Consider the following 12,899-nt stretch of genomic DNA (forward strand, 5'->3'; position numbering starts at 1 on the left):
CTGTATTCATTCTTCCTAATAAATGTGCAATTTACATGTTAAAGTTAATGACTTCTTCTTTAAAAATAAAAATGATAAAATAATTTCAATGGTGGTATTTATTTTTTTGAACAGTTTTATTCACAGGTCACATTCCAAAACAACAAACGAAAGTGCTGTACAGTAGTTATAAATGCATCCAGATGATTCAAAATGACAATATATACATTGTAAAAATACAAACAGCATAGCACACAGAAACATGTGACGTGAAATACAATATAAACAATCATATTTACACTTGTGAAGGCTCCAAAGCTAAAAATGTTGGGCTTAAGAATGAATATAAAATTGCTAATAGCAATGGAAGACCTGGCAGTGAAATAATAAACTGTCCCACAGTCGAGGCAACAATGGAGAATGCTCGATGGAGTGGGGACTGAGGATGTCAGAAATATAAACTTTTGTCAAAGCATGCAGAAAAAAAATGAAACAAATTAAAAAGGATATATTTTGCATTTGATTTAGCCAGTGAAATAAGACTTTGCTTCGTAAAGCCAGTGAAAAGTCTGCTGCTTGAATTATGAACCAGTTGTTTGTGATGTGAGGTGGACTAACTGACTTCCACATACTGAGCTACAATAGTCAATATATGAAGAAATAAAAGCATGTGAAAAGACAATGCATATCCCTCCTCAGTTATAAATTCAAAAGATTTTTTTTAGAATGTTATCAAATGTTGTATCTCTTATTGTGCAGCATCCCAGGGTTTTTGTGTTCTGCTCAGGTGGCAGCCATGACTTTGCCATATCTCTTTGTAATAGTCTCAGCTCAGGTACCCCTGCCAGTGATTGCTCTGCGTGGATTGTGGGTTCATTTCATTTCAGCTGATTTTCTTTCCTTAAAAGTACAGATGTCGAGCAATTCTAAAGGACAGATGATGGAAAGTTTTGTGCTCCTGCAGTGCCTTTGTGAGGATGAAAACATGGTCAGCGGATTGTACAATCTGTTACTTAAAAAGATAGATAAGTTTGTGGTTATTGCTTCAATCTCACAGATCACAAGGAACATTAAGACTGAATGTGATGCATGACACAATGAAGTCAGACAGTGCATTGCTCTGCCATAATGAAATACTACTACCTATTCAGCAAAGCAAGAAATATCATGGAGAAGCTTTTTCCAAAATGTATTTATTTTCCATTCAGCTCTAAAAGACATTATAAATTCACCACAGGGTACATGTGCACAATCACACAATGGGCACTACTTGCTACACATATTATTTTACATCCTCTTTAAACAGGAAGCTAATTACCCAACTTGAAATTGGTAAAACACGTTGCTGCCACATTGTTGCTCTTTGATCATCACGCATGCTGATTGAAGCATGTCTGAAACAGATGACGGCTGGTTGTTATCAGCCTCAAAGCCCCAGGATCCATTTGCAGTGCTGGCATCTCAAGCACCTCATGTTCATCCTCTGAAGAAGGTGAGACAATCCATTAAGTGAAAGGCATAAACACTCAACTCTGGGAATCTGATTGTTGGCGCTGTCCCCCATCCAGCCCATCTGACTGCAGCGGACTGTGGGTTTTATACAAGACAATTCAAGTCCTAAGAACAGGAACATTGAGAAAGAGAAGACAAAGGGAAATAAGACCATATGGCATTTTGCATATCACAACACAGCAGCACAACTTGTAATAGAACAACTCACAGGTGTAAGAGACAAAGGTGGCTTTAATTATTAATTAGCATGCATTGTTTACATAAATTTACCTTTCTTCATTTTAAATGGACATTATCAAGATCATCAACACTTAAAATGAGAAACATGAGCATTACATTTCAGCACATGTTTTTCAAATGCATTTTGGTCCTTGTTTTTAAGAAGCACAATTTTATTTATAATTGGAAAGGGGAAAGAATTGTATGAATAACAATGACATGGGACAACATGAATATCTCTAATCTTGTACATAAAATAGGGTGAAAATACAAGTTTGTGTATGAATGCTGTTAGTTCCCTCTAGTTTGGTTTAATTTTTCATTAACTGCACAAGGTCATTAAAATGCAGCCATTTCTTTGGAGCATCAAATCTACATCACGTCTTAAATGCCACGAATGTCAAATTGAACAAAAGCAGTTCAATGAACATTTTTCCTAAAATGTGAAATTCATCAATAGACAATAAACATTGGGTTGCTGTTGTAAATGAACACCTCACAGGGTCCCAGGTGCTTTTTAATGATTTTTAAATTCACTTAAAAGTCAAATTCAGGTCTTTGTTCAACTAACACAGTCTACGTTTTTTTTTTTTTTACTATGAGCCACTGTTTTAGCTCAGTGGTTTCCAAACTAGGGTCCGAGGACCAACAAGGGTCCTTGTGTGGTTTGTAAGGGGTCCCTGTTGGAGGATGAATAGAATATTCAAACTTTTATCACATTATTTAGATGCTGGAAAAACAAGGGAAGAAACAGAGTTGGCAGAGTTTACAGTTGTAATTTTTGTAATTCAGAGTGATTCTAGCTGATCCCAGTTTCTTTGTTCAATGTAAAAAAATAAAAATAAATAAAAAATAAATAAAAATTTTGGGAAAGTTAACGGACCATAAAATGTGTGAGAAATCCAAACATAACTTAGACATTGCAACTTAAAACTAAATTGATCCACATTTTTGTATTTAAAGTTTCTTTTAGGAAGGTTTTATCAACCTTATACATTTATTGTATAATATGACAGTATGAGAACCACTAAGTATAACTGAACTGTTATTTTTATTTATTTTATTTTTGAAGAAATATTTGTTCAAAGACTGAAAATGAATGCCAAACACTCAATTTCCTGGATTCTTGTCATTGTTTTGCAACAATTTGTGCCTTTTCCACATGAATTTATATTAGAAATATTTTTTTATGTAAAAAACAACAGAAACTTCAGGGTCCAGGTGACAATTCAAAATATAATGGAATATAATGTGGGAAAGTGCTCTAGCATTTGTTCATCAAAATAAAAGCTTTTTTTTGTTTTGTTTTTTTTTGTTTGTTTTTTTGTTTTTTGGGGTGGGGTGGGGTGGGGGGCAAATATGTATGTTCTAAATATTGATGAGGACCTGTCCCATCAATATTTAACTTTTCAAAATGTTTTTTAAAAACCAGATTAATGGCATGAAACTAATTAATTAATTAATGGTCAGATATATTTGTCAAAGTTTTCAAAAGTCATGGATGAGGTTATATTTTATTCCAAAAAATTTGCTAATTTTGGGGAGAAATATTTAGAATATGTGTATTTATCCCCCTCAGTAAACACATAAAAGTAGGAGGGGACTTTTATTTTGACAAACCGCTTGCCTGAGAGACTTCCTACATGACAAGGATGCACCCAAAAAAACCCTTTTTTTCAGTTTGTGAGTGTGCTGGGGTTCAGTTCATAGAGTTTAGTTTGGTTAAAAATAAAAATAAAACATATATTTCTGAAATAAATATATTTCAGAATGAATTATATGGCAATATCAAATCAACTTGATGCTTTGAAATAAATGCATTGCCAAAGAGTATTAGGTTACAAAATATAACAAGTGCCAGATTCAGTGTTACTTCTGATATAAACCACAATTACATCTGGTCTTCTCTCTGAATACAGATGCAGAAATAAATGATTTTGTTGGTTCAACAGATACAGATGCAGACAATGACGACTGTGCACCTCTGAATAGTCAAAAAATGCAGAAATCTGCCGCCTGAATTTTTTGTTTTCCTTTATATAAATAAAGACATTACACAATAAATTGATGTAGGAAAGGCACAAGCTGCTGCATAAAAATGACAAAAATGCAGGAGATGAAGTGTTTGATGCTCAAAATTTCCCCACAAAGTGCCCCCTCTGCCCCTGAACATTGCAGAGTTTGCACACCAGTGAGAGCAGGAGGAAGCTGAATCAAACAATCTGCTTGAGACACATTTAGTCGTTAATAGCTCTCAACAACCTTTTTCTTTTTAAAACACTGACACTCACATTCCTTTGTCACTGACTCTCAGAGAAGTAGATGGAGTATCCAGTCAGTGTATGAAATCCACTGTCCGTGTTTCCCACACCTTATGCTACTTGAATGTGTAATGAAGCTATGAAACTGGTTTCCTACTGATACACAGAGTTTATCATAAACTTTCAAATGTTAAATGTGACCATTTTGTACAGTATGAGCCCACGTTTTAGAAGAAAAGTGACCAAAATAAAACAGCCAGCGTGGTTTTCTGTAGTCCTTTATTTCATTCACCATACTGAGGATATTTTTACATGGCTGCAGTCATGGAGCACTAGTAGACAGATGGAGTAAGGTACCTGGGAAGAAAAACAAACCCTCTCTGTCTGAGTACTCACTCTACCAGATCAGATCATGACAGTGTCCGGGTGTACTCTGCAGACTGTGCTGTTTTTCACTAATCTCAACATTCAGCAAAGTCAAGAACCTTGACGCTCACCCCCTTTTCACAAAGATGACTCTAAACTGGCTGCTGATCATCTGCGGTACTTTAAACCTATCACTAGCACAATTTAAGAACTGCACTATCAGCGTCTCCCACAGCGAAACGCTGCTGCATGTTTTGTCTTGCCCAAATGGAGCTAATCTGTTTTATGAAGCACTTAAAAGATCTTGTTCCCTGATTTTAGATTTCATAAAAATGTCACAAAGCATTTTTGACAGCCTGTGCCACTCAGTCCTGCCTCAGCTTTACCTCAGTTTCAGAGAAAAAGAAAGGAGCTAAAAAATCTGCTACATCTACTTACACTCGTGACAAATGAAGCTTGTGAAAAATGACCTTACATGGAGACAAGGACGCTTAAGCAAATGGGTTCTGCATTTTGCTCTCAGCCGTGTTTTTATGCACGTGAAAGAACAACATTGTACAGTGCTGAGGAGGAAAGGGAGCTAAAAGCAAGTGTTATAACACCTCAGAGTGAGTAGCAAGAGCGCTCATTGTGAAACCAATTCAACAACATTATTAGGCTGTTTATTTGCTGAATAATGATTTAAATGATACATGTCATACAGATTTAAGTATATTCTAATAATACTGCATGATACAATGGTTGTATGGTTGTAATTTTATCAAGCCGTTAAAGGCATACTATGCAGTATTTAAAAAAAGAAATGTACAGACTCACTTAACAAATTTTTCCCTCAAATTACTGTTAACTCCTGGCAGCTATAGACACCAGCATCCTACTGTACTTTAACAGTATATTACTGTAAAATTTATTACAGTGTTTTATAGAAGAATGTGGGGTTTAGAATGTAACACTGTTATGCTAGTAATATACTGTATTTTCTCTATTAACAATTTCTAACTTAGTACTACAATAAAGTACTACAAGCTTTCTCCATGTTGATTAAAAATCTTTAATCTTGAGTACTGAGATCTTAACATTAGTTCAGTTATACATTGAAAACGTGTACCTCTAAAACACCTGGCGCATAAGAAAACAAGACAAGTAACAGCTTCATAGAACTGAAGATGTATTTTCTGTGTGTGATGGTGTCTCAATCTGCCTGTTTTTTTTGTTTTCTCATCATTTTCCTGTGTTCGGGGCGCTTACAGTCTGTATTTGATAATAATCAGCTGCCTTTCTGGTGCGTGTACACACAGCAACTGAAAAATCCTGCATAGTGTACCTTTGAGTAAATTCTTACCTTTTCAATTTCATATTCTAAAATTTGTCTTCTTATTTAGCATTATGTTTTCCCAATTTCCCAGTTTAATTCAGATTAAACTAAACAGCCAAATGAACATTTTTTTTTTTTGTATAGGATCCTGACAGACAAGGGCATAAATTGTAAGCAGATAGTGGGTTTAATTAGTGAGCAATTATTCCATTGATTAAATATATGAAATAAGCCACTGTGGAAAAATGCAGTGCTGGTTATGAAATTAAGTCCTTATGTTGCAGGCATACACTGTACTAATTTTTTTGTATTAACCATACATAATACAAATGACTATTCTCTGCTTCCCAAAGGAAAGGTAACAAAAAGAATCCCGTTTTTTATTCATGTTATAGATGAACACAACACGGCAGAAGTTGGAGATGCTCAGAGATGCCACAGGCAGGTATCTTCCTCTGTCTCCTTAAGCTCCACAGAAAACTGTCATCATCAAGCCGCAGCTCTTCTGTTTCGTCCTCGTTTAAACCACAGATACTGTCTCTGTGTGTGCGTCAGTCAGCTCAGCAGGTTCTTCTCATGCAGATGGGAGGCTGATGTGAACAATACTCTGCAGACGCTCTCTGTGCCACTGAGTAAACTTGTGGATTTGCTCTGGTTCTCGCAGCACCATGCACCCTAACAACTCCACCCTGCCACTTGCACAGATACACACATTGCTGTGTCAGCAGCAACTAGAAAGCAGGATGGTGATTAATTTGGAGATATTTTAAGGAGATTTTGAGATATGTTTTCACCTTCCCACAAATACATAAAACAAAAGTAATCCTTGGAATATTAGGATCTGAGTATGAGTTTGCTGTCCTGTCTGTTGTGATGTGCAGATTTGCCGCCAGCTGTTTCTTCTTTGTGTAATTTTTCTCCCACACATCAGCTTTAATAAGGTGGTCAAAACACTTGCAGATTAGTAAGAATTTTGGAGATATTTCTAATAAGATTTTGAGGTGATCCATGTCCATCTTTGTCTTCCCGTTAATATAATAAACAAAAGAAACTACCCGTTTTTAAAATATTATTGTGTGAATATGATTTTGCTGTCCTCTCTGTTGTGATGTGCAAATTTGTCCGTTCTTTCTGTGTATTTTTCACCACACCGGGCTTATTAATGTGGTCAGAACTCTTGCAGATTAGTAATAAAATTGGAGATATTTTTAATTAGATTTTGAGATGCTACTTTACCATGTTCTTCTTCCCAGAAGTACATAAAACAAAAGAAATCCTTGATCAGTATTTAACATATTAGCATCTGGTTTTGCTTTCCTCTCTGTTGTGATGTGCAGATTTGTTGCAAGTTGTCTCCTCTTTGTGTATTTTTCCCCCCCACACTTGCTTTTTATTAGTAATAACTTACTTGCTAGTAATAAATTTGGAGATATTTTTGATGAGATTTTACGATGACGCTTTTCCATGTTCGTTTTTTGTCTTCCAACAAATTCATTAAACAAAAGAAATCCTTGACCAGTTTTAAAATATTACTATCTGGATGTGATTTTGCTGTACTCTCTGTTGTGATGTGCAGATTTGTTGCAAACATTTTGTTCTTTCTGTGAATTTGTTTCATTCACACCAGCCTTATTAGAGTGGTCAAAACTCTTGCAGATTAATCATAAATTTGGAGATATTTTTAATGAGAATTTTTTTTTGTCTTCCTTCAAAAAAAATTCTAGACCAGTTTTTAAAATATCAGTATTTGGATATGTCCTTTCTGTTGTGATGTGCAGATCTGTTACTTCTTTCTGTGTTTTTCTTCCCACACCAACCTTATTAAAGTGGCCCAAACTCTTGCAGATTAAAAACATTTCTTTCCTCCTTCCCTCACTCCTCCTCCATCATGTTCAGCATCCCTCCACCCCCCGCTGCTGCAGCTTTCTAACCCAATGAGGCCCCCTACAGGTGCAAGCTCACTGATGCTGAACTGAGCAGGTGCATAAAGATGGGTAGCCCTTTTATTTTGTCATTTGACCCATTTTTGCAGCGCTTTGCATACTTCTGCTCCGCATGAGGAGATGATGGTGCTCAGGCACTTTGCAGCCTGGAAAGTAAGTCAACACAACTGCAGGACGTGAGAGACATTTAAATAATACAAGCCAGTAGATTCGAGGTAGCAAATGTGACTATTTTGTTTTGTTTTTAAAGACAGCCACGGATGTTTTGCTGGAGTGTTTGCTAGGTGCTCCAACAGGATCTTTTTTTCTTAATATATTTGAAATAAAAGAAACAGCCTCCTCTGAGTAATTCTAGTAGAGAAATAGCAGTGATAAGGATTCAGCTTTTCATATTGCTGAGGACATTTGACTCAAAGTCTTCTTTGTTGTGAAGGACACTGATTGAGCTAAGACTAGGAAAACCTCACTTCAGCTCCATTGTTCACTTTCACTCAAGTGAATTAATCCGCACCAAATTTGTCCCCCTATCCAATTGCGCCACACCGTGGAAACACCCAGCATGCCTTTCCCGCTCTGTCTCTGTCTGTTTCCTTGAGTTTGAAATGGAAACACAGCTAATTGCCTGTGGGCTGTTTACATTGAGTCTAGTTTGTTTTCAAGAGCGATATGATTAAGCTCTCAAGATCCATAACAATGTCATAAACCGCAATCATGCACTTAAAAGGGCAGTCAAGTTTGCTGGGGTGTCTGTTCATTAAAAAGAAAAAGAAAAGAAAAAAAAAACACTTTAAAGCTACTACAAGGAGTGCTGGAGAACTTAAATGTTTTATTGATTTTAGAGGTCCCTGTGTACAAAAGCATTAGTGTTTCCACCATCTTAACCACAAAATGTATGTCAAGTAATGTCAAAAATAAAATTATCTAAAGAACACTCTGCTCCTTCATTTGCCTGGTAACAGGCATGTTTCATTTTAATTCAGTCCGACCCGGTGGCAGGCATTAAAACATCTAGACAGACATAGTCAGTCTTCTCTCTGATAGTCTCGTTTTGTTATGTAGGTCATAGAGGCATAATATTGAATTGTGAATATTTCATAAGCAGCTAAACACTCATCGTAGAAGCTTTAAAAAGAAAAAACACGTTAATTTAAGATGATTGAATTATAATTAAGTTGCACTGTAATGTTTGTAGTGTTGGAATTATATGAAGTTGGACTGTTTGCAGGTAAAAGCTGCAAGGCGCCAACTGCAGACCTCTGCTTCCATCTTGTGGCAGCTCGGCGCAACAGTCTCCTCTCTGCCTCTCCCTCCCTCCATCCTCCATCACTCCTCTCCCTCTCTATTTAATATCGGCAGCACTGTGGCGAATCTAATCTGGATCTCCTTTAAGGCAATAAAACCCAGATAGCTTCCTTTAAATGAAAAGCACCGCTTATTATAGCTTTGAAATCCTCGTTTATTTGGCGATGTGCGCGATAGAAAAATGATTCATGTCGAGGTTCAAATGGGCAGGATGACGAAGATCCATGGTGTCCCAAGTGCACATTTCCTCAAGTATTGTATTCCCAGGTATATAATGGTGTTATCCACGCAGGTTGAACTATGCCGCACGCCAAGATGCTTGTTTTAATGTCGCCTGCTTTATCCCTTCAAGCAGCCAAAAGCAATTTCAGATAAATCTGACCCTGTTGCTGAGCTGGTGGAGGGGTAGGGTAATTTTCTGGTGCGTTAATGACAAAACACGGGTGCAAAGCGAATATTGAGCACCATAAAAAAAGTTTTTCTTACACGGTCAACATTTTTATTTTGCTTCAGTTTTAGAGGTAAACACAACGGAGCATGGCTGGACGCACAAAGAAATGATCTGTATTGACGTAAAAATTTGTTTAAATTTGCAAGAAATTTAGAGACAAAGGATGCAGATTTGTGGGGTTCAGATAAAAAATTAAAAGGCACAAAAATCTAGATGTACAATAAAATATATTTAGAAATACAAGAGACGTTTTCTTAAGTTAATTTCTAGTCTTTCCAAAGGCGGTGGATCTTGGCGCATTAGTCCACCAAACACCTGCCAATATCCCCTGTTTTTGTTCCCATGGAAAAACATCTGCATCCCACAGCATCACTTCCAGATCATCGGATTCACAATAAAATTAGGATGCAAATAGCAGCTTCAACATTTACCTCTTAGATTAATCAGTTCTTCTATTTGCATATTTCTGTAATTGCTACCAGCATGAGCAGCGCCCTGATTTATAACTTACAGACTATGAAAAAGGTTTTGTAAAATCTTGAATCGACGCAGAATGTGAATAGTGGCTCAGTTTTACACCTGATCTGGAAATGTGGAAGATGGAACTATTTCTTCCATGTGTCTATTTTTGAATCAGGCCTACGCATACCAGCGGGACTCAAAGCAAACAAGGAAGAACACTGTCTGGTATTAAAAATAGTTTTTGCGCAGTGACGAGCGACTTTTGAGGACAGACAATAATCAGCCTTTCACTTTGGAGCATGGGGGAGAGAGGGAAAAGAGAAATGAGAAGGCTGTTGTTGGCATAGCTCTATCAAGGAAGAAGGACTCCCTGTTATCTGTGAATGGGGCTTCTTTTTTTGACCAGAATAGATATAGCACGAATTTTTAATTCGTTTTTCTTTCAGAGACAACAATGCTTTATTTGAAAGCTCGATACAATTTGGGGCTTGTGAGAGATCCTTTTCTCCTTGTCCGAGCCCAGCTGCCCATATGGGATACAACGTGTGCAGCAAAGATCACAATGGCACCAAGTGACAGGCAGGACAAAAAGCCCAAGGATGCGTCTCCCTGACTCTGAACAGCACCAAGAAACTCTGTCAGTCAGTCTCTCTATCTATCTACACTGTCTGCATCCAACCCCACTCCTGCTGCTCGTTAACATGCACGCCTCTAACATCCAGCAAAACCAGGCCTGGCCTTTTGTCTCTGTGTTGTGTTGTGTGTACTGTATTATGCAATGATGGAGTCACAAAACTGCCTCATCAGAGAGGCAAAACCTGCATGGACACACCAAAGTCCACATTTGTCTTCCAGTTGTGAGGTTTTTTAATAATGCTTTTCTTTAAGACTGATTCGTTTTTAAACATTTTATTTTAAAGCTACGACAAGGAATTTAGCTGATAATGAAACAGCCTCAATTTACTATTGATGCCTCTTATTACCCACGTTAATAAATGAGACAATCTGCAAGAATATTGAGTATTTCTATATAGTTATTCTTAATGCCTATACACCGGGTCTGATTTTCCTTGAAATCAGATGAAAAAGTCCATGTTTACATTTTCAAGGCAAAGTTACAGTGAGTAGTACCACAGCCAGTTAAAAAAGTAACAGGAGAGATTTTTACGTCCAGATAAATATAATTTTTGACGTTATATTTTGTGGTTGTGGCAATGAAAACACTACGGGTTTTGTCCACAGGTTCGCCCAAAATCAACAACATATGAAATTTCCCTGTAGCTGCTTTAAAGAAGTCAGAATGTCAGCTATAGTTCACTAAAATCCAATCACAGACAGCCAGTCCTTTATTATCACCGCCTTTTGCAGTTTAATTTATAATTACCGTCTCATATCATAATTCTCCTCACATCTATTCCTCATATAACCGAGCTATAAGCGATTATTGGCACGCTACAAGCATCGATAAAGGCATAAAAAACGAAAACTGTAACCAACTCGCTGATTTATTTGACCTACAAGCTCAACCGGTGGTGAAACACAAAACCTTTCTGTCAGGGACAAATTGAGTCTGTGTCGCCCACAAAAGCAGTAGCCCCTTGAGACTCAATTCTGTAAATAATTAGCAAATCTGCCCAATTTAGCTGTTTGTTCAGTGATGATAGGGGCGACTCTAACATCTGCTGTGAGATTCACAAACAAAATGCATAGATTTTTCTACTAGGTTATCATATTTACCCAAGATATTGACTGGAGTCTGATAATCCGCAGTGCGCTGCGGATCACTGAGGAGCCATTTGTGCTTGTTTTTGGTTCCACCTTAAAGAACACAGTGACTAACAGGGCATTTTATATATTTTAATGCGGAATGTCATCACCGACACGTTATATGATCATATAAAAATAGCTTTATTAGGCGGTTAAAGCCCCTCTAAGCCGTGCGTATTTTAGTTGACCGTTTGGCCGTGGTTAAACAAAGAAGGCTTGTGACTCATTGATTATTCCTGCTTCTATTTGCAGTTTAGCGCTTAACAAGATAACAAAACATTTATTGCATTAAACGTTTTTTTTCTCCTGCCACAGTCTACCACTTTACACCCACCCAAGGCTGGGAGTGGTGTGGGGATGCTGACAAAAAGGAGAGAGCTTTTGACTCAAAAGCTTCTTATGTAGAGAAGCCCTCTTATATTAAGTGAGTGGATTTTAGTCCCATTTCACAAGTGACTTTAGGCTCTTTATTAGTGAGGTGTTCGGACTGAGAAAAATATTCCCCGGATTAAATTTGCTTAGGAAAAGAAAGGCGTGAAGTGCGCTGAAGATTTATTCCCAGAATCAAGCTCCATTCTGTGTCACAATATAGTGTTTTGGCTCTTCCATTATGACGTTTAGCGATGTCTTTTCAAATAAATCGAATAGGACACTTATATAAACCAACCATCGTTTCAGAAACACAGCCTTTTATTTTAAAATCCTTATAAAAAATGGGATTTTTATCCACCATCACCGCGCGGCTGCACTGTTATTCACAAATATGATCTGACTCGTTTTGCCAAAAATCCCTCCCTCATTTTCCTTTTTTTAAAATTTGTAAATATATATAGCATAGGCCGATCTCCAGCTTTACGCTCCAGAAAGCTCTCACATGTGCCACAAAATATTTACAAGAAATAAAAACCAAAGGAAAATAGCTGAAAAGTTGCCAGTTTTTATTCATGGCCATAAATATTTTTTCGGTCCATAAAAGAAGCAAGAAATTAAAATTTCTATAATTATAAAGTGGTTCGTACGTGCTGATAATAACACGAAGGGACAAAAGAAAAAAGAGAGAGGAAAACATCTCTACAACCAACACACAACATACTTTACAAAAAATTTCACAAGAAGAGCATTGACATTCTTAATAAAATCTATAAGGGAGAGGTTTGGACCCAGTTCTCTTAACGAAAACATGTAAACACGGCGCACACATGAGCCCCGAATAAAAATGGTAGTATATATATGAGTCAAGCTGCAAAAATGAAAAGTCTTTTGTTTTTTGTGTTTTATTTTTTTCTTTCTTTCTTTGCTTTGTGGTGAAACTCCCTATCGTG

The 12,899-nt window shown here is 36.9% G+C and overlaps 1 protein-coding gene across 6 annotated transcripts in view; it reads right to left on the minus strand.

Moving 5' to 3' along the window:
- Positions 1-97: 97 nt before the first annotated feature.
- nkx2.2a (NK2 homeobox 2a) overlaps positions 98-12,899 on the minus strand; it is a 24,378-nt gene continuing 11,576 nt past the window's right edge. For 5 of the 6 annotated variants that reach the window (XM_084742323.1, XM_084742321.1, XM_084742322.1 and 2 more), the window contains one exon: positions 12,499-12,899. This exon is cut by the window's right edge. Coding sequence is in view for 1 of the 6 variants with exons in the window: in XM_084742325.1 (XP_084598451.1) it covers positions 1,406-1,596 (191 nt within the window). In the remaining 5 variants the exon portion in view is untranslated. Of the gene's footprint in view, positions 1,597-12,498 lie in introns of those variants that run through there. The other variant, XM_084742325.1, reaches the window with a different exon arrangement.

Source organism: Lutjanus erythropterus, chromosome 18 (genome assembly GCF_056507025.1).
Source record: "Lutjanus erythropterus isolate fLutEry1 chromosome 18, fLutEry1.hap2, whole genome shotgun sequence".
NCBI lineage: Eukaryota > Metazoa > Chordata > Actinopteri > Lutjaniformes > Lutjanidae > Lutjanus > Lutjanus erythropterus.